This window comes from Suncus etruscus, chromosome 4, assembly GCF_024139225.1.
Source record: "Suncus etruscus isolate mSunEtr1 chromosome 4, mSunEtr1.pri.cur, whole genome shotgun sequence".
Lineage (NCBI taxonomy): Eukaryota > Metazoa > Chordata > Mammalia > Eulipotyphla > Soricidae > Suncus > Suncus etruscus.
In genome coordinates this window covers 44,643,880-44,665,092 of record NC_064851.1, presented here as the reverse complement: position 1 = coordinate 44,665,092, position 21,213 = coordinate 44,643,880, and the positions used below count along the sequence as shown (strand labels likewise).

Sequence of the window (21,213 nt, the reverse complement as noted above, 5' to 3'; positions counted from 1 at the left end):
TTCATTCTTGTTTGTTTCAGGAATCTTTTGATTTCCTCTTAGATTTCACTGTGACCAACTAGTTGTTCAGTAGAAAGCTGTTTAATTCCCAGGTGTTAAAGTTTTTCCTCTGTGTCTGCTTGCTAGTCACTTCTAATTTCAGTGCATTATATTCTGAGAAAATAGTATGTACGATTTCTATCATCTTTATTTTATGAGGTATGTTTTATGGGCTAGCATGTGGTCTATTTTGGAGAATGATCCATGTGCATTGAAAAAGAATGTGTATCCTGTTTGTTGGGATGGAGAGGCCTATTTATATCTACTATTCTACTTCCACTTCTCTCTCTCTCTTTTGGCAGGGGGAGCGGGGAGGTTGGGCCACACCCTGTGACGCTAAGGCTCAGAAATTGCTCCTGACTTGGGAGACCATATGGGATGCTGGGGGTTCTAACCGTAGTCTGTCCTAGGTCAGACGCATGCAAGGCAAAAACCTTACCACTGCACCACCACTCCAGCCCTCCATTTCTCTTTTTAGAGCTAGTATATTCTTGGATTTCAGCAGGGTTGACCAGTCAAGGGGTTTCCCACTATTATTGTGTTGCTATTGATGTCTTCTTTCATATTTGTTAGCAATTATTTTAAATGTTTTGCTGATCCCTCTTTGGGAGTGTATATGTTTAGGAGTGTTACTTCTTTCTGTTGTACATATCCCTTAATTATTAAGAAATGTCCGTTTTTGTAACTTATAACTTTTTATGTCTAAAGTTTGTGCCATGTTACATTAGTGTGGACACTCCAGCTTTTTTAAGGGAGTTGTTTTCTTGAATAATTGTCCTTCAACCTTTGAGTTTAAGTCTGCGTTTGTTCTGGCTATTCAGATGTGTTTCTTATAGGCAGCAAAATGTTGTATTCAGTTTTTCTTTTTTTATCCATTTTGTCACTCTGTGTCTTTTAACTGGTGCATTTAGTTCATTGACATTTAGAGATAATTGTCATGGGACATGGTGTCATCTTTTGGTGTGTCTTTGGAGTTTGGTGTGTCTGTGGTCTGACTTAAAGTAGATCTTTCATTTCATCCTTTAAGGCTGGTGCCATGTTTGTAATGTTTCTGAGCTGTTGTTTATCCATGAAGCTGTGTATCCTTTCTTCAAACCTGAATGTAATCCTGGCTGGGTGAAATACTCTTGGCAATGCATTCATTTCATTTAATTTTATCACTATATCCCACCACTGCCTTTGGGCCTTGAGGGTTTCTTGTGACAAGTCTGTGTTAAACCTTAGGTATGCTTTTTTGGATATAATTTCCCTTTTTGATCTTGCTGCCTTCAGAATTCCATCCCTATCTATGGGGTTTGTCACTATGTCTAGAATGTGTCTTGGGGTGCTTTTTTGGATCTCTTTGGCTGGTACTCTCGAGTATGTAGGATTTGGTTACATGCATCTTTAGTTCTTGGACTTTCTCTGCAATGATGTCCTTGATTATTGATTCTTCATGGGGATTTTCTTCCTGTGTTTCTGGGACTCCAATGATTCATATGTTGTTTCTGTTGAGCTAATCAAAATCTTTTACTTTCATCTGTTTGCACTCTTTGAGGACTTTTCCCATTATCTGATCATTTATTTTGAGGCTCCTTTCCATCCTCTTCTGTTGTATGGAGTTGTTATGCATTTCATCTTCCAGCTCACTGATTCTGTCTTCCTCTACTTTTACTCTATTGGAGAGGATTTCTAATGAGGTTTCATTTTCCCTAAGTTTTTTCAGCCCTGCTATTTCAGTATGAAGTTTTCTTATTTCTACTCACAGATCCTCTTGATTCTCTTATGTGACACATTCAGTTTGTTTTATGCTTTTTTTGTATTTTATGAACATCTTCCATATTTCTTCTCTGGAATCCTTATCTGAGAGGGTATATAGTTGGTTGGTACTTTTCAGGTCATTGGAGCTACCATCTTAATTGTTTCCCCATTGTCATAATTGTAGTATGATGTTTTCTATTTCTGTGCTGGCCTTCCTTGTCTAGGAAGAGCATGCTGTGGAGTAAAATGAAGAAGCATTTGTGCTCCACTCCCAGAGTCCTTTGAAAGTCTTTCCTGGAAATATTTCTATTATCCAACTTTAATTTTATAACATTATTAAGTGAAAACCATTTTAAGACTGGCTTGGGTTGCTGAAGAAAGCTTTAGTATTGAGATGACAGTGTTGTAAATTCTCTAAAACTTAGAACATAAAATCTAATATATTCAGTTGAAAGAATTAGCAAATGAATACTATGACAGAATTGCTAAACTGATCAATTATAACAAAAATACAAATATTACTTGGATTTTTTGGTTTGGGAGCCACCCCAGGTATGCCCAGGGCTTGCTTATGGCTCTGCACTCTGGCATCAATCTTGGAAGACTCAGGGAACCATATGGGTGTGTCAGAATTGAACCCCTCACCTCTATCCTGTCACTCTGGCCACTGCTTGTTGGCTTTATGAAATGGGATTTAGTAGTTACAAAGAGGAGACACTCCATATTGAAGTAGCTTCCATTCATTTAAATCTAGGGCAGAGGTCTCAAACTTGTGGCTTGTGGACCGTTTGCAGCCCTCCGTACAACATTTTGTGGCTCTGCCCTAGAGGAATCTTTTTTTGTTTTGTTTTGTTTTAGTTGCTTGGGTCACACCCCCCAATGTTCAAGGCTTATTACTGACTTTGCACTCAAGGATCACCCCGACTTTGCCTCCTGCGGCCCCCAGGTAAATTGAGTTGGAGACCCCTGATTTAGGGTATAGGAAGTAGAAGCATGGACATTTGGGGTTCATTATCATGCCCATTTGTATAGTATGCTTTATACAATTTTAAGTAAAAATAAACTTAAGTTTTGGTATGCATTTGGTATGTATATGTTAATAATTTAAACATTAAAATTATTTTGTGTAAAATTGTAGTTTTACTTATTATCAGCCACCTAACTCTCTTTTGACTTTTTTAAATCAATATAAGCAATCCAAATGGTACAATCAAAGAACATGAATGCCTCATTCTGTTAAAAAGGTTTACATTAATGTTGTTAACTCAAGTAAATTAGGGATTAGGACAATAAATAGTTACTTCATTTATAATATGTAATTTTAAAAAATATTTACTCTTTATTACAAATACACTGTTTAATTTTAGACTCATGAGTGAAGTTTTGTTATTATTTTTAGGCTCCCAACAGTATTGGCTTTGGGAAAGAGAGTGAAAGATCCATGATAATGACCAAATCCATAAGAGATGACATTCCTTCAGCTCAGGAGAATCTGGTCAAGTGGGCTTTGTACAATGGCTATAGTCCAATAACATCATACACACTGGCTCCTGTGGCTAATAGATTTCATCTTCGGGTTGAAAATAATGGTAAGTTTGTGACCACAGTGTTTAAATAAAATATCAAATAAAAGAAAATAATGTTAAGTATGAAGTTTTAAGTGTATAAAAATGATGTATGACTGATTGCCTTCACTTATTTTACCAAAGGAAAATCGTCCTGGTTTAGCTGTATTTGTCTGTTTCTTACTATCTGATTTTTAATTGGTATGGAGTGTATACCAAAGTATATGAGCATTTTAACAACCCCAAAGTGATTATTAATATTCATCTAGTGCTAACAACAATATAAGTAATCTCATCAACTTATATTTCTAAAAATAAGAAAAGTCAGGCACACAGCATTCATACCCTCATTTGCCTGAAACTACTCAGCTAATTAGAAGAAACACTAGAATTAGAATCCAGACTTCCTTGTCTTTTTTACATATTTTTCAAAAAGGGTGATTTTTATATATACTTATTCTGCTTACTTCTTCTTGCTCCTTATCTGTCATCTCTTGATGATTCTGGCTTGGTATCAAATGCTGATGATGTTTTCCTTCTTCCAACCCACCAGAGGAGATGAGAGATGAGGAAGTTCATACTATCCCTCCTGAATTACGGATCCTGCTTGGCCCTGGCCCACTGCCTGCCTTGGAGAACCCACCTGTCCGGGGAGGAGGAAGCCGAAATGGAGGTTTCCCCTTTCCTTTCCCTGACATTGCCAGGAGAGACCAAAAGGAAGGGGAAGAAGATGGCATCCACCAGCCAAATGACCCCATTCTTCCCAGTATACAACTGTTTCCTGGTCCCCAAGAGCCTGAAGAGGTTCAGGGAAGCATGGATATTGCCTTGTCTGTCAGATGTGACAATGAAAAAATGATTGTGGCTGTTGAAAAAGATTCCTTTCAGGTTAGTGAAGTTTGATACAGAAGAGAAGAGAATGACCTTTCCTCCACATCTTGCCCCTGTCTGTGTTAGTGATTTCCCTCAAACTCTTTTCACTTTTGAACTCCAGAGATTTGATACTGTTTTCTCAGTTGGATAAGCTTACTTCCCCTTGGCTGTGATTCTTGCCCAGTTCCTGTTGTTCTCAGTGAGGGGGTTTTCAGACCCTTGTGTGTCAATATTTTGCTATTGAATTCCCAAGGCCAAAAAACATAATCATTGAACTGTTGAGAGATGATCAGCTGGGAAGATGCAGGAGGGGAAGGGATGTAGGCCTCCCGCAACCTATACTTGAAAGATAAAAATATGCTGTGTGTCACAAAAGTAACTCCCTGTGAGACCCTGAGTATGTCCTTTGTGGTTGTTTTTCAGGCCAATAGCTACTCCGACATTGAGCTCACCCTGTCAGATCCTACATGCAAGGCCCGGATGAATGGCACCCATTTTATCCTGGAATCTCCTCTGAATGGCTGTGGGACTCGACACCGGCCTGCTGCCCCTGGTGGTGTGGTTTACTATAACTCTGTGAGTGTTTCAGAATTGAGTTTGGCCCTTAGCCAGAGCCTTTATGGGTATTGCCTTAAAATTAAACTACAAGCTTTTGTTAAGGAGGGGCAAAAGGAGGGGCATATATACCCAGGCCTAAGGGTTGGTTGTCAGCAAAGTGGAGTATCATTTGACCATGAACTGTTACCTTTTTTTTCTTTTTTTTTTTGGTTTTTGGCCCACACCTGTTAACACTAAGGGTTATTCCTGGCTATGTGCTCAGAAATCATCCCTGGCTTAGGGGACCATATGGGACGCTGGGGGATCGAACTGCGATCTGGCCTAGGTTAGCGTGTGTAAGGCAAACGCCCTACCACCTGTGCCACCGCTTCAGCCTCATCAACCTGTTTTCTTGACTTGGAATATTTGTAGAGATCTCTTCCAAAGCCTTTATCTACATCCTAGTAGCAAAGGGTTCACTGGCAAAGTGATTGTGATTTTTCTATGATCAAGGACAATGCCAAATAACCTGGTCCTCACATTGATCTATTTCATTCCTCTGCACTCTGGGTGAACCACGTCTCCACACCCAGCCTGATTCTTGTGTCTATTCTTTGTGGAATTGAATCCTAACGTGGGAGCACTTTTCTATTTCTCCTGAACAATAGAGAAATCTGAAAAGGACCTTCAGGAAATCATTACTAAGAATCTCTATCTCAAAGAGCCTGCCTCGAAGAAAATAATACTTTTGAAGATACCCAGAGAGAAATCCCACAGATACCCAACACCTACCTATTGATCATGTTATAATATCTAATATAAACAGACAACAGGCAAGAGAATACTAAAAATAAAACTTGAAACATGAAATCTTAAAATAACTGTATAGCATGAATTTGGCAACTTGGGCTTTACTTCTTTCGATGGTCAGAATAAGGCCTCAGGAGTATTGTGTCCTGCTTTGACATACAATGTGTATCTGTAGCTATGCTGAGGGCCTGCCCAAGCCCTAAAAGTCATGTATGGGCCACAGATGCCCCTTTATTTATCCATCATTTAGCTCATCAGCTTGACCTATGCAGAAAAGAGAAGGGTAAACTGGTAAGGGTACCTCTTGTGAAGACTGACTGACTTTCCTGAGAGCACAACTTTTGACGGTCTCAGAGAATTTAAACTAGAAAGAACCCCAGGATGATGGATCTTCTTCACATTTCTTATTTCATGGGTAATATAGCTGAACTCTAGAGAGTAAAAAGGGGTTCTTGAATCAGAACGACCAGCTAATGGCAGAATCAGGGCTGAATCCAACTTCCTAACTCTGTCTCATTAATCTGTTTTGCTCAAACCAGGCTGGATTTAACTGTATCCTTTTGTTCCTAGATTCATTGGTTGACTATTGATTTGTGTGATGAAGCCCCTCCTGCTAATTCTAACACTAATTTATTTAGAATTAATGTAGTTTTTCTAGATAAGGTGACCCTCAGATATTACATGTATACTTGCTCGATACTGGAATTTTAAACTTTGTCTAAATTAACACCAGAAAGAGGCTTGGTAACCTGTAAGGTTTTTTTAAGTATCATTTGCCATGGGAGAAAAAGGAATATAATGAAGCCTTAAATAAAAATTTCTCTATGCATATACACATATACATAATATGTATATAAGTATATATAGATGATAAATGTTAGTTTAGGTACTTGCTTCAATTGCATCAATACTTTCTACTAAAGAAGATCTGATAAAAGAACAGAGATTATTTTTCTTTATGTGCTACTTCCTTCCATGAATATTGTCGCTTATTTGTACCAGTTATAATTTCATGTAGTAATTTTTAGATCTGTATCTTTTTATGTTTTAAACGTATTCAGAAAACAAGCATATCAAGCAAACTACCAAAACAAAAACAAAAACCAATTTCATACCCCCCCCACAAAACATGACTATTTTAGCTAGCCAAAGAAACTTGAATTATGGAGTCATGATCCTTAAATAACTTTGTTCATATTTTTCGTGTTATGATAGATTTTCCTGAACTATAACATACTGTTCTTTCCTGCTCCTTTTCCTGTTCTTTTCCTTTTCTTTATTACACGGAAATATGCAGGGTAAGAAATAAGGAAAATAGAGTGGTACCTGAAGAAAGATGAGAAGAGATTGGCTCATAGTAAAACATTTAATCCTTTGATTCTAACTCAAATCAAGCTTTATTATATCAAGCAAATATTGCTAGACCCAAATAAAGGATACACAATAATCCAAAACATTATTAATAATATTTAATAATAAAATCCAGTGATTAATATTTTTCTACAGAAATATCACCTAGGAAAAGTCACCCGCACTTCTAGTTTGACAAACTCATTCAACCCCACTTATATCTAGTATTTTCCCACCATCTGAAATCATTTTTATTTTTTTACAAAGGAAATACGTATTTTAGTTCACATATTAGTTTAATATGTATTGGACTTCTTATTTTTCAATACTTTGAAGATAAAATCATTTTTTTAAAAACTTGAATTTTTAATCAGACTTTTATTTGGGTATGAATTTTTTCACTGATGTATGTGAAATAGACACGAATACATGTGATTTGCTCTTTTTTGTAACTTGTGACCTTGTGCTCTCTGCCTTTTAGATTGTGGTACAGGTTCCATCCACAGGAGAGAGCAGTGGTTGGCCAGATGGTTATGAAGATTTGGAATCAGGTGATAATGGATTTCCAGGAGATTTGGATGAAGGAGATACTCCCTTCTTAAGCCGTCCAGAAATGGTGGTGGTATGTGTTTGTTTGCAGTGGGTGGTCTTTGTTTGCTGTGGTCAACTTTTGGTTGAATTTTCTGGGCGGGGTGGGGGGGTGGAGATGAACATTAAGTCCAGTTCTCTGGGGCCTTCATTCTTTATCTGATGGTGATTTATCTCCCTGTGTGTGTTTGTCTAGTTTAATTGCAGCCTGCAGAAGGTGGTAAGTCCCAGTAGCTTCCAGGACCTTCCCAACAGAAACATAACCTTCAATATGGAGCTGTACAATACTGATCTTTTCTTAGTACCATCCCAGGGGGTGTTCTCCGTGGCAGAAAATGGACACATCTATGTGGAGGTGAGACTTGATCTGTAAATTTCAGGTTACTTTGAGTTGTTGTAGCTCCTGGGGCTAAAGTATCTAGAAACCGACCTCTTCCTGTACTGCCTCATGATTCTTAGTGTAGGTAAGACCTTGACTCAGAAAATGCTGCCAGGTGATTTCTAATCCAAAAGAGAGAATTTCAGGATTTATTCCTTTATGCTAAACGAGGAGGGTACTTTATACATAAAAATTAAAAATAGAAAATCTGTCAATTGTTCTAATAAAACCATGTGTCCTTAAGGATTGTATTACTATCTACTTACCATAATTTTGAAAGTAGGTACAGGGTCAGAGTTAACAGGAACTATTTCAAATCATTTCCCTTATTACCTTTTAAATTACACATGCTTTAATGAAATTGTATATTTTACCATATCTCATGAAAATTGTTTTTTCTAGATTTTTATCTAGATATATTTATAACTTTTTAAAAAATAATTTAAATATGTAGTAACAATTATGAATGATAACAGTTTTTGGAATGACTTAAAATATTACATGGTTATAGTAATAATAAAATAGCAGAATATTTACTACAGGCTTATTGTTTGCCAAACCTAGCTACAAATATCATAATTTCTTTACTTGTTAGAGCTGTCCTATGACACAGGACTGTTAATGTCTCCATTCTGTGGATGAGGAAGCAAATTGACCAAACAAATTGATCTAAGCTCATACCACTGGAACTGTAGTCGAGTTCAGAGTCAGTCGCACTGACCTCAGAGCCCACACTGTTATCTACTGGCCACTGCTCACATTTGAAAGGGAGAGAAAATGGCCTTAGAGCAGTGCAAATACCCAGGTTTTAGATTGGATTCTAGCAAAGATAAATATTTCTAATATTTCTATGGCCCCAGGATGTCTGATGGTCTTATGAGGGAAGTCGTCATTTGATGAGCTCGTTTGATTACTAAGCTGCAGGCTGTTCTTCTTTACTGGGGGAGGAGTGAGAAGTTTTCAGGGTTGAAATGGGATCCTTCCATATATTAAAAATGACTTTTGTGCTCATGTTTCCATTTTAGAAAGACAAATAACTCCACATTTGTACTGATTCTGGATGAAGCCCACTAGCTTGTAGACATTTTCTTGGATCACTTCTATTATTTGATTCCCTGTTCAGCGATGTCTTCACTTTCTTTGGGTACAAACTTCTTTCTCCAGAGGGAAATATATTGCTTTCTGAGTGCTGTTCCTAATCATAGAGTTCTCCTAATCCGAGGCCATTGCTTTCTTGCTCTCCTGGCTGCATAACTCATATCACTCGTTCCCTCTTGTATTATGGATTTCAGTGGTGTTGCTCAATTGCAGCCAGCCCTTTTCTAAAGTGACAGACATGACTAATTTATGACTTGACTGCCTATGCTAATGAGTGTTCATTTTTTCTGTGTAACCCATGATGCACATAGGTTTTCTCCTCCAGTGCCTTAGCCCTAGCTTGCTTGAAATGTACTTTCTTTTCCTTTTAAAAACTATATTCTAGGGACTAGGAAATAGTACAGCAGTTAGTGTGCATGTCAGGCACGTGGCTTGGAGTCTCAGCATCACCTGGCCCCTCAGACACTGTATGTGCAGCTCCTAAAGTTCCTGGCACCATAAAGCTGACCTTGAGTATCCCTGGCACCACAGAGACCAAGCAGCTTTGCATCCTCAGGCCTTTTGCACTGAACCAGCAAGTGGTCCATTTGATTGAGATTGAGAATTGCTAGTGGGGCCCCTGGGCCTTATGAGCACTGCATAGATTATAATAAAAATTAGGGGCCAGAGAGATAGCATAGCGGTGTTTGCCTTGCAAGCAGCCAGGACCCAAAGTGGTTGGTTCGAATCCTGGCGTCCCATATGGTCCCTCGTGCCTGCCAGGAGCTTCTTCTGAGCAGATAGCCAGGAGTAACCCCTGAGCACCACCGGGTGTGGCCAAAAAAAAAAATTAAGTCAAAGACATTGGCAAATGAAATATCTACCTTTTTTCCCCTCTATTTTTACTACCAAGTACACTTGTGCTATCAAGTACACTTAGAATTTGGGGAACGGGTGGAAATGTTATATAAACTGCTCTCTTTTAAAGTGGTTTTAAACTGCTTGAAATATGAGAAAGAATCTGTAAATATTTTGCTAAACAGGATAGCAGCCATGTCTAAACTTGGTTTCTCAGTTCAAACTTCACTGCTGATGGAAAAAATGTTTTACTTTGGTTAAATCAGCTTACTAAATCATGAGTGTGGTCTAAAGAACTATTTTCAGGCTTCTTCAGACCATCTTTTCTATCACATCCTCTCCTAGACTCTTCTACTGGACTGTAATTCCTTCCTGTAGTCCAAAACATTTTCAGTTTTACCACCTGGTCCTTGGTTGTTTTTAGGTGGTAGCTGTCTCACTAATAGCATTTCTTTTGGTTCATTTATCTTGGGGATTTTTAAGCTATGTCATTATTATATCTGTTTTAAAATTGTATTTGGAATATGGTTGGGGCCATATTCTTTGTTGCTAAGGGCTTATTCCTGGTTCTTCGCTCAGGGATCACTTCTTGTGGCGCTCAGGGGACCACATTGCATTTCTAGGCATTGGATCCAGGTCTGCCCTAATGTCTAAGTCCTATATACCGTCTACCCCAGGGTTTCTTTCTTTTAAAAATATAAATTAAAATAGCTTTCTAAATTAACATCTACAATAGTTTTACTAATAATAGCATGCATTGGCTAGCTGGGAACTATGTTGTTTGTATGTAATTTTAACCTTAAATATTCCCTAGATGAAGAATAAAATAGATAAAAGAATAAAGATATTCTTTATCTAGTGGGAATTAGTGTCCTAATTCTGTTGGGGAGGAAGCAGACTCAGGATTTCCAATTCTGGGAAGAACAGGATTCCCTGAGATTCATCTACTCCACAAGCCCCCCTTAATCCATTCCAGTCCACTTTAGAGTGAAAAAGTTCACTGATACTTTCCCCACCAAAACAATTGGGGAGGGCTGACTTACACATTTTATCCTTATATGCTTGTTTTGAAATTAGAAAAAATACATGTGTTTCCTTAGTCCTCTTGTGACTTCTGTGTTAGTGTTAAAGGGCATGTTTTAGCAATAGTTTCTGTGTAATTTGTCTTTTCTTCAAGATAACATATTTTATAATAGCAAACTGTGAAATACTATAATATCAAATAATACAATAATTTTTTATCTAACTACCAAATAAAGATTTTTTATGAGGGTAGGGGCTTGAAACCATACCTGGTGATGCTCTAGGGCTATTTCTGACTGTGTACTCAGGAGTGACCCCTGGCAGTACTTAGGTGGTCATAGGGGTGCTTGAGGATTTGAACCAAAGTCAGAGGAACTCAAGGCAAGTGCTTTGCCTCCTGTACTGTTGATATGGAAAAGAGTCAAAATTCCATTTTGTGATCTTCATGTACTCTTTTAATATTGTTTCTTTTTGCTGAGGGAATGCTCAATAATGCATTATTAATCATCACTAAATCATCACTCTGTGAATGCATCCAGAAAGTTAGGTGCATAGACAGGTTGTTAAGCAGGCAGCTGGGGGTCCCAAAAGACCCCTTCTGGGGTCAAGCAGATATGAATAGGTCATAAGTCATAAGTTATGATTCAGAACAAAACTAAAGTACCTAAACCAATGTGTTACCTAGGTGGCAAGTGGGACAGGGCCACCCAAACAATTAGTAAATTATTAAGTGTATACATGGAACCTAAAGCAGGATGTACTAAACATAGAGATTCTTAGCCCAGAGGCTAAGGTATTTGCCTTGCTGGTATCTCTCCTGAAGGGTGAATTAACCAAGCAAAAATCTCCATTCTTATGCCCCTCTTCTCATTGTCTCACCATTGCTATGACTGCCAGAAAACCCCCTTTAAAAATGTGTCCTGAATCCCAATTTCAGATGATGGCCTATTTACATTCATCTTGATGGTAAACAATCAAATCTCTGCTTTCTTGCCTCAAATGACCTTGGTGTCATTGATTAAGCAAACTCCTTTACAATACTCTCTGTCTAGACTAGATGACTTAGTAAGCTTTCACATAGATTCTGGCCATCATGCAATAGAAAAGAGAGTAGTCAGGGGTTCAGAAAGATAGATTTAAGCTTTGGTTTTACCCAGAATTTGATAGGCATGATTTTGGATAAGTTTCTAGGGATAATAAAGTGACGTTATCATAAACATCTTCAGTGTCTCTGGGGTCTGAACCTACACCATGTTGGGGACTTCCCCTGTGCTTCTTAGAATGGAAAGTGTTCTCTGTGCCTTTTGAAAAGAATCCAAGGGCTCTTGGTTTATGGTTAAGGACACATTTTCTTTCAAAAATGTCTGAAATATTCTGAAGTTTATTTTAGTCCTAAGTTTTGTCAAGGAGTGAAGTAAAGATGAGAAGAGGCAGTACACACAGCAGTCTTGTGTCCCCAGAGTCCAGTCGAGGCTGGGGGTTTTAGCTGGTTCCGGACAGTTGAGGTCTGAATTCTATTTACACTTGACCAAATAGTATTTCCTGTGTCTAAATAAAAGCACTTTAACAAGGTTTGGACATTGCCCATACAAATGTTTTGTAAAAAGTGTAAATGACTCGGAAATTAGACTTCCAAATTAGATTTCCCTTAAAATACCCTGGAGCTCAAAGATTAAAGGGGAAGTACTTGGAAGAGCCTTGTTTGGACCTGTGAGCAGCTGGGACACTCATTCAGGCCCCTGATGGCCACCAGATTGTACTGTCCCTGACATCTAGTTTCCAAGATCAAGTTTGCCTGCCCATAGGTAGCAGAACATTTGTGCAAATCTGTAGCTTTATTGCAGGGCTTTAGGCTCATTCTGACTTGTTGAATTTAAAAGTTTAGTCCTCCCAACCTAGTCTAGAACTAGACTCTGTATCAGTGTTTTACTTTTGTGCCATCTATAAGAATAAAGCTTGCCTTGGAGTTAGAAAAATTATTCAGGGGTTAAAGCACATGCTTAGTATGTGGGCAGCCCTGATTTGATTCCCAGCACCATATGATTCCCCCCAAACTTCACTGGGTGCAGCCCTGAGCACTAGTGGGGTGATCCAGGAACACAGTGCCTGAGCAACGCTACATCCTTAAGTTCTTGCTAGCCTGGTTGGCAGATAATTGCTGGAAGGGACCCTGGACATTCTGTGTACCAGAAGGAAGACCCCCCCCTCCAGTAAAAAATATGAAAAAGCTTGCCTTGCATGTGATACACGATTATGACATTAGGGCTTGGCCTATTGGTTTTTTTTTTTTTTTTTTTTTTTTTTTGGAAAATCTACTTTAGGTGCATGGTATACATTTTTCTCTCCGGAGAATTTACAGGAGGTTGAAAAGACTTATTCATCTTGTATTGGAATTTTCCAGGCTGGCATTTGAACTAAATAAGCTACTGTCACCATCCATATCAAGTTGAAATGGAAAATATTCTCTTTCTTCAGTGTGACCATGTTGCTTTTATAATTAGAAAGATTATATGTGTATGACTGTGAAAATTAAGCAGCATCTCTCATCAGAAGGGCCATGTTGGCATGTTCCCTTTGTGTCTGAGTTAATTCCTGCTTAAGAAATGCTCACTTGTTTCTGAACTGGTCTTCCTGTTCTTTTTGTAGGTGTCTATGACTAAAGCCGACCAAGAACTTGGATTTGCCATACAGACATGCTTTATCTCACCATATTCTAACCCTGATAGGATGTCAGATTACACCATCATTGAGAACATTTGTCCTAAAGATGAATCTGTGAAATTCTATAATCCCAGGAGAGTACACTTTGCTATTCCGCAAGCTGAGGTGGATAAGAAGCGATTCAGCTTTGTATTTAAGCCTGTCTTCAACACCTCACTGCTCTTTCTTCAGTGTGAGCTTACATTGTGTACCAAGAAAGAAAAGGACCCCCAGAAGTTGCCTAAGGTTAGTGGGCTTAATAGTTTGTACCGTGATTCTAATGTATTTTAGGGAGATGGTGACCTACCAGGGGAGTTTAACCACAAATTCCTGTAGGTTGAGGGGTTTGGGTTTGGAAGTGCCCTATGTCATAAATGTCATAAATATTGACATAAAAGCTAACAGGGTACTGCGAGTTTTATGTAGTTAAAGAATAAATTCTGATAACGTGATTTTTTTCCCACACATGCTACTTAGTAGTATCTTACAAATCAATATTTGTTTCTACTGAAGGAGAGAGCTGACTTTATCTTTGCTATTCAGCCTCATAAATTGAGGGGGGGGGAAGAATGATACCAGGACCAGTCATATGAACATGTAGTGTAAATAAAAAATGGCCAGACTGGACCACCAAACAGAATAGATACCCAACCTATAACAAGCTGTAAGGTGGAGACCAGTTGCACTAGGATTCTGGGGGGGGGGTAAAGGAGGGATATGTGGGAGACAAGCTGGGAACAGGAGTGGAGGGAGGACAACATTGGTGGTGGGAAAGCCCTTCATTCATTGTCACTATGTACTGTAAATAATTTTGTGTAATGAACTTCAGTCACAATTAAAAAAGTAAAAAAATATTAATCAAATTATAAAACTTTTAATTTTCTTTAATTTTCTGGTATTTTACACATTAATATCAACTTCATAACTATTATAAATCTTGACCTGTGGGGCCGGGCGGTGGCGCTCGAGGTAAGGTGCCTGCCTTACCTGCGCTAGCCTAGGAGACGGACCGCGGTTCGATCCCCCGGCGCCCCATATGGTCCCCCAAGCCAGGAGCGACTTCTGAGCGCATAGCCAGGAGTAACCCCTGAGCGTCACCGGGTGTGGCCCAAAAACCAAAAAAAAAAAAAAAAAAAAAAAAAAAAAAAAAAAAAAAAAAAATCTTGACCTGTATATATAGTAGTTCCTAATTAATCTTGTTTTTTTTAAAACTAGGTCATATAACAAACTGTTAAGTCAGAATCAGACTTATTTTAGATTAATATTTATCTTTTTATGTTTTAGTTATAGCTTATTTTTATATTTAAAATGGTACTAGTACTTCCTATCTAGCAATAACTGTTAGACATCAATAAAGAAATACACAATATGTATAATGCATTAAATAAAACAAACAAAAAAAAGAGTTTGTGATGCCAAATGCTCAGAGAGCCAAAAAGAAAATTTAGTGTGAGGATTAATTTTTCCAGATCCCACTTAGATTTGTATTGCATTTTTTGGCTTTGTTTTCTTTTGTTTTTACCTTCTCCATGTAAATTATAAGAAGAATTTCTAAGGGAAGCAACATATATTTTTTTTGTATTGATGAGTTATGTTTGTCTCATATCACTCCCCATAATAAACCAGTATACCATGTGGCTACAGCAGAAATCAGAAGCCATTGACATTACTGGAACAACTATGGTCTGGGGTTGCAATTCCTCATTGATTGGCCTGGTGTGCTACCATCTGCCATTGTTTAGTTTGATTTTCCACAACTACATATAACTTCAGAGATTCATTTATTCTGTAAATACTCCTAATGTAAGCTATACTCTATCCTTTTGTTGTCACATACCACTATCTAAAAGTCTAGTAATCATGCTATTTAATTATTAGTGTCTTATAAGCATTTTTACAACAAAAAATTCTCTCAATGCTTTGGTTGTAAGAGAGAGAGGAAGAGATAGGAGGACAAAGTTTCAGTATGGATTACCATATGGATAATCAAATCCTTTCCACTATTATCTTCCCATGGGCATTCATTTCTTCAGTAATGACAAAGAAAATGAGTAACATATGGGAACATACAAGTGTTTTCTGAACACACACTGGACTATGTGTGTGTGTATAGATATTTTTATGCTGTATTCTTTAGAGTGCTTTTAATTACAGTGATGCCTTAGCCTTGTGGGCATTCACCTACCTGCGGTCTTTAGTGGACCGTGACAGTGAGCCAGAGGAAACTTAATGTTTGGCATGGAAACTAAGTGCTTCCTGCAGAGGGTAATTTGTAGGAGTGAGGGATCCCAGAGACTTGGCATTTACCTTTCTCTGAATTGAGAGCAGCCCAACCTCATAGCACATTAATCTGTTCAAATTAATCCCTACATTTTCTTCCTGTATATTTATTCTAAGGTGAACTCTAAGTCCCAGGGGATAACATGGAAAGTGACTCTAAACCTAAAGCCACTTTTTACACCAAGACAACAGAAAGTGGAAAATGCTTTGGGCCTGGAGAAGGAGCGGCAGCCGCTGACGTGAAGCGTGACAGAGCATTTTATTTCTACTCCTCCAACTCTACCTCCTTCACTACCTCCTCCTCTTTTCCCTCTTCTTCCTCCTACTTTTTTTCTCCTCCTCCTCCTTCGCTTTGGAGCCACACTTGGCAATGCTCAGGGGTTACTCCTGGCTCTATACAAAGGAATTGTTCTTGGCTCTGGGGACCATATCGAGATTGAACCTGATTTGGCACATGCAAGGCAAACACCATACCTGCCCCTTGTGTTTCTTTTTAATCTCATATTTGAATCCAAATTCTTTTTAAGGACAAAGGTATTCTCAAGCGTGGAAAGCTCCTCACCTTCCTTAAGCAATCCATAAAGTTTCCCTCACTCACACTTTGTAAGAAGCTTGGGGAGAGCCCAGATTCATCTTATAGTTTGTTTTTCAGACTAAATAACACTGAAACCTCTAGTTGTTTTGTGGAAAGATGGCAGGGTGGGGGTGGGGAGACAGTATTTGTAAGCTGTCTAGTGATAGTTGCGTCTTTAAGTGCAGCTGCGGAAAGAAAGACAGTCTGCCATGTTATCTCGCAGATTATTTGTGCTTCTTTGAAAAACACCCAAATCTGTTTTTTTCTGGGGTAAACAGCTGGTAGCTGTCTGACTGGGGCCGCAGGACAGCTGTGTATAACCCTGTCTGCTTTGCTGTCTCTGCAGTGCGTGCCTCCTGATGAAGCCTGCACTGCGCTAGATGCCTCCATGATCTGGGCCATGATGCAGAACAAGAAGACATTCACCAAGCCCCTTGCTGTGATCCACCACAAAGTAGAATATAACGGTATGTGTGCCCAAGAGGCTCAGCCATAGGCTAGACTCCTTACAAGTTTCAAAGCTATCAGCCCAAGCCAGGCTTTATTCCAAAGATAAATTAAGGACCCTTTAAGAACTTTAGAAAATGAATCTTTTCAAGAGGAATCCATGTAGTTGCCACAGGCTAAATTGTAGTACATTAGTCAATTATTTCCTCTGTAAATATCAAATTAGTGTCAAGTCACTCACGAATTTGAATGTGCTTCCTTGAGTGGCTAAGAAAGGAGTAGAGTTCCTCCATTCTTGCTGGAACTGGCCCCCAGTTCATAACCTGCCTTTCTTTCATCTCTCAATCTTATTGCTTCTTCAGGTGCACAGATGTCTCTGGAGTGAGTATGATGTGAATACCACATGTCTTGGGTAACACAGAAAAAGAGAGCCTTTCGAATGCATTTTTTCATAATATATTTTTCAGAATTTAACATAGTCAAGTTGTTGCTTGGAATCAGTAGTCCCCTCTTCCTCTACATGGGGGAACATTCAGCAACTTATCTTTTAAGGGAAACAAAAGAAGAGTGTGCCCTGCAAGGAGTGGTGCCAGTACCAGGCATTGATACAGGAGCAGTGATGGTGGGTCTCTGTGTTGGCACATCATTCTTAGGTTCTTCAGTATTTTCAAGAATAAAATATTGAGTTATAAACAGGCTGAGACCCAGAGTTGGAAAGTAGAAAAGTTTATTAGAAGGTAAAGGAGAAAGGAGAAGGAATTTCCCATCTGTGAATATGTGAAGGAACTTAGCAGAAGACAAAGCATATAAGCTCTTTGTCTTTCTCTTTTTTTTTTTTTTTTAAGGAGAACTCAGTCTTTGCTCAGGCCTTGAAAGGCTCTTTGCATTTCTTATCAATTGATAAAAATGTTACAAAGAATGCAAGGATCCTATAGAGTGGTCTGGCTGATCTGAGTCCTTTGGGTTTGGCCATTTGCTTTAGATAGTGAGACTGCCTAAGCTCTGAGGCAGAATTCTATGGTCTTAGGGAATTGTTAACTCCCTGTTTATCAGAAAGAGTCCAGGAATTCTCAGGAACATTAGAAATTTAGGATGAAGGCAGTCAAAAATTATACTATTCACAGCAGCTGGCAAACTGGAAACTGAGGCTTCCTTTTCACCATGGTATAGGTCATGGCTCCAAAGAGGAGAGACAAAGATGGTCTCTGGATCTTAGAGCAAATCTATGACCCTGTGGACTGTGAGAACTGCTCAGAAACTTTAGGTATGAACTCCCAGGGTATCAAGGACCTTGAACTCACTAGGCAGCTGTCACCATCTGACGGGCTGGAACCAAATGTTGCGTGGATTCTCTGGGCAATTGCAGTTGCCACTGTCAGGAAAACAACTTCTGACTGTCGAGAAACTTTGCTGTCTAGGAGCTACCAAAATAAGGGGTGACTGAGAGACTGGAAGTGGATTCCAGGTCTTTGGGTTTGGATTATTTAGTGCCAGTGACCTAGGTCCCTTTCTACCTTCTACAAGGAGCCTGATACAAGGGTTTCCACAAAAGCATGGACCAGACTGGCCCCTGTTACACAGGGGTAAATCTATCTGGGGATTTACCAGACCCCAAAGTATAGCTTGAGGCATTTCTGAACTGAAAATGGTTGCTTTCAATGTGTGCCTGTCATTATCTCTGGTTTGGGAATTTGCACTCATCTTATAAGCTTGCTCACTTCCAAAATGGTGTGGGGAGGGGTTCTGGAGAAGGGTCAGGACTCTGGGGTGCAGTTCTCAGCTGTAGGACTTTGGGACTCATTGGATTACATTTTCTTCTGCCACTGCCCAAAGAAGGAGATAGATGGCTTTGAGAAAGAAGTCTTTGAGCTGCAGCACTTTGCAATATGGTTTGAAAAAATGATCACTACAGAAAAACTTTACTTCCTAGCCATCTTAGAGTTGGTATGATTGATACTTAATTAGAATTTTTGTTCTTTCTCAACAATATTTCTGTTGGGGCCAGGGCAGTGGCGCAGGCGGTAGGGTGTTTGCTTTACACATGCTAACCTAGGACAGACCATGGTTCAGTCCCCAGCATCCCATAAGGTCCCCCAAGCTAGGGACGATTTCTGAGCGCATAGCCAGGAGTAACCCTTGAGTGTCAATGGCCCAAAAAAACAAACAAAAAAAACCAAACCAATATTTCTGTTGTTTTACTAGTTTTCAGCCATCTGTAATAGTTATAACAATCATTCTTTTTATAAATGGCACTGTCTAATGGTATTGTTTTCTGGGTCCAGAAGAAAGAAAAAAGAATTAATGAATGTGTTGCAAAAGCACATCACAATTGGACAGCTGCTGGCTGTTTGGTACTGTGGAAGTGGTTGAACAGTAACATAGCTACCTCGTATTCCATCTGCTACTCTTGACCTATTTTGATAGGTAATTCTTCTGGTAATTGAAGGCAACAGCTTGAATTTTCCTATGCCAGACAATAATTAGGCATTAATATTATAGCAGTATAACTTCCAGTAATTCATTCATTCTTCTTTTAAGTTTAGTGGTATTTTTCTAAGTAATCCCTCTTGTAAATTATGTAATTACTTTTATTTAAACTTAGTATAATTATCTTGAAAGTACAATATTTTCTTTGCATAAAAGTTTCAGAAGAAACTTTTATCAAGTATCAAAGTAATTTTTTGAGATTTACTAATTGGGGCTAGATTTTAGTGGGGAAACCATGTGGTGAAGAAAGTTTATTGCTTAAGTTTGTTAAACAAATTGAGGAGGTTAGCCCTGAGGCTGACTTTTCAGGCTGTACATACATCCACTCTAACTTTCCATTCCCTGAATGACAAAGGTTCTTGACAGTTTTCGGCTCTATGAAAGTCTGTTTTCACATCTCATGTTTATCTTCCTTTTATTCTAGCACTCTTTCTCCTCCGTGCAAGCCAGTGGCATCTCTGCTTTCCTTAGGCCTATCACTAATCTGAAAAGGGAATGTGAGTCTTGCTTCATTGTAGTGAGTGAGTTATTTGAATAATAATAGGATTAGAAATATTCTGACTGGAAGACACTATGTGCTTTGCTAAGTAAGGCGCAGAAGCAGACAGATCTTTTATCCATTGACTAAAAGTTTCCTGACCAATGGTCTATTTGATTGTCCTTTTACTTAAATTGGAGCCCTTTGAAGACTCATTCCAAGGTCCAGTTCTCCCTGATTGTTTGATCTATCTTCTCAACTCTGGAGTTTGTGACAAGCAGATAAAGGTTGTGGTGGTTTCCCTAATGTCCAGTAGAGCTCTCTTTATCAATAGCACAAGCTTATTTCAAATGTTTCTCCTCTCTCCTCTCTCTCTAGATAGAGAACATAAGTCATCCAGGCTAAATGAATAATTTTGGGTACCTTCTCTATGCCACTGTTAAGAAAATATTCCTTAGTTCTACTAAATATCTTGACTACCTTTGATTTCTCAGTCCTAGGGAATCAATGCCAGATTAATATTATCTCACTATTTAAATTTTGGCTCTAATGCATTGTCACTCTATACCTTAAATATGACTGTGAAAGACTTGTAATTCAATAAAAGTGTTTTTTAAATATTTGATAGGTGATGGTACTAGAGAGACCTTGATGATTATCTAATGTTGAGTAAGCATTTTTATTTAGCACAGGTTCTAAGTTGAATAACCCTATTGTGTTTAGTCCTTAGAACCCCTCTGTGAAGCAGGTCTAGAGTGAGGTTGAGGAACTTGGCCAAAGATGAACCATATGCCATTGGTGGGTCTGGGCTTCCAATCAACTCCACCCTGAAGCCCTGAGCCCTACGTTTTGTGTGAGTTACTGTCCAAAGTCAGAGAATTTTTCTTAAACAGTTTACATGTTTCCCAGCATCTTAATCCTTTGAAGGCACAAGCTTTTGTTTTCTGTTATTACTTATTCTTCTGTTCAGTTCATAAATTATAACATTTGAGTTTTAACTAGAATACCAATGTGATATATGGCATGAATAGAGAAGGGTGATGTACCTCTATCCTAGGTAGAGGTTGGTTATGTATTTTTCCCAATGATTTTTTGAACTTCCCTGCTCTTCCCCCTTTGTTATTGTTTATGTGCTACTACTGTTGTTATTTTTGTCAAGAGTAGGGCTTTCACACAATGTTAGCTGTGTCACTACGAGCAGCAGGTTATGGTGCTTACACATTCAACCATGGTGCTTACCACTACTGTTAGTTGTAGTATCTGGGGTGAGCACTCTTAGTTGAAGTACACAGTTATGGTCGTGATGCTCATTGGAAGGTGATGGGAGGGGGGGTCATATAAGTTCTTGTGATGGGTTGCACTGTCTAGGTATTCGTACATTTTTTAGTTATAGTGCTCACCAGAATTG

The 21,213-nt window shown here is 38.7% G+C and overlaps 1 protein-coding gene across 1 annotated transcript in view; it reads left to right on the top strand.

The window, feature by feature from the left end:
- TGFBR3 (transforming growth factor beta receptor 3) overlaps window positions 1–21,213 on the top strand; it is a 173,588-nt gene that overhangs the window by 130,503 nt on the left and 21,872 nt on the right. Inside the window, exons 7-13 of the mRNA XM_049772193.1 lie at window positions 3,179–3,368; window positions 3,898–4,232; window positions 4,641–4,793; window positions 7,396–7,536; window positions 7,699–7,857; window positions 13,486–13,785; window positions 16,740–16,860. Of these exons, the coding sequence (XP_049628150.1) occupies window positions 3,179–3,368; window positions 3,898–4,232; window positions 4,641–4,793; window positions 7,396–7,536; window positions 7,699–7,857; window positions 13,486–13,785; window positions 16,740–16,860 (1,399 nt within the window). The remainder of the gene's footprint in view (window positions 1–3,178; window positions 3,369–3,897; window positions 4,233–4,640; window positions 4,794–7,395; window positions 7,537–7,698; window positions 7,858–13,485; window positions 13,786–16,739; window positions 16,861–21,213) is intronic.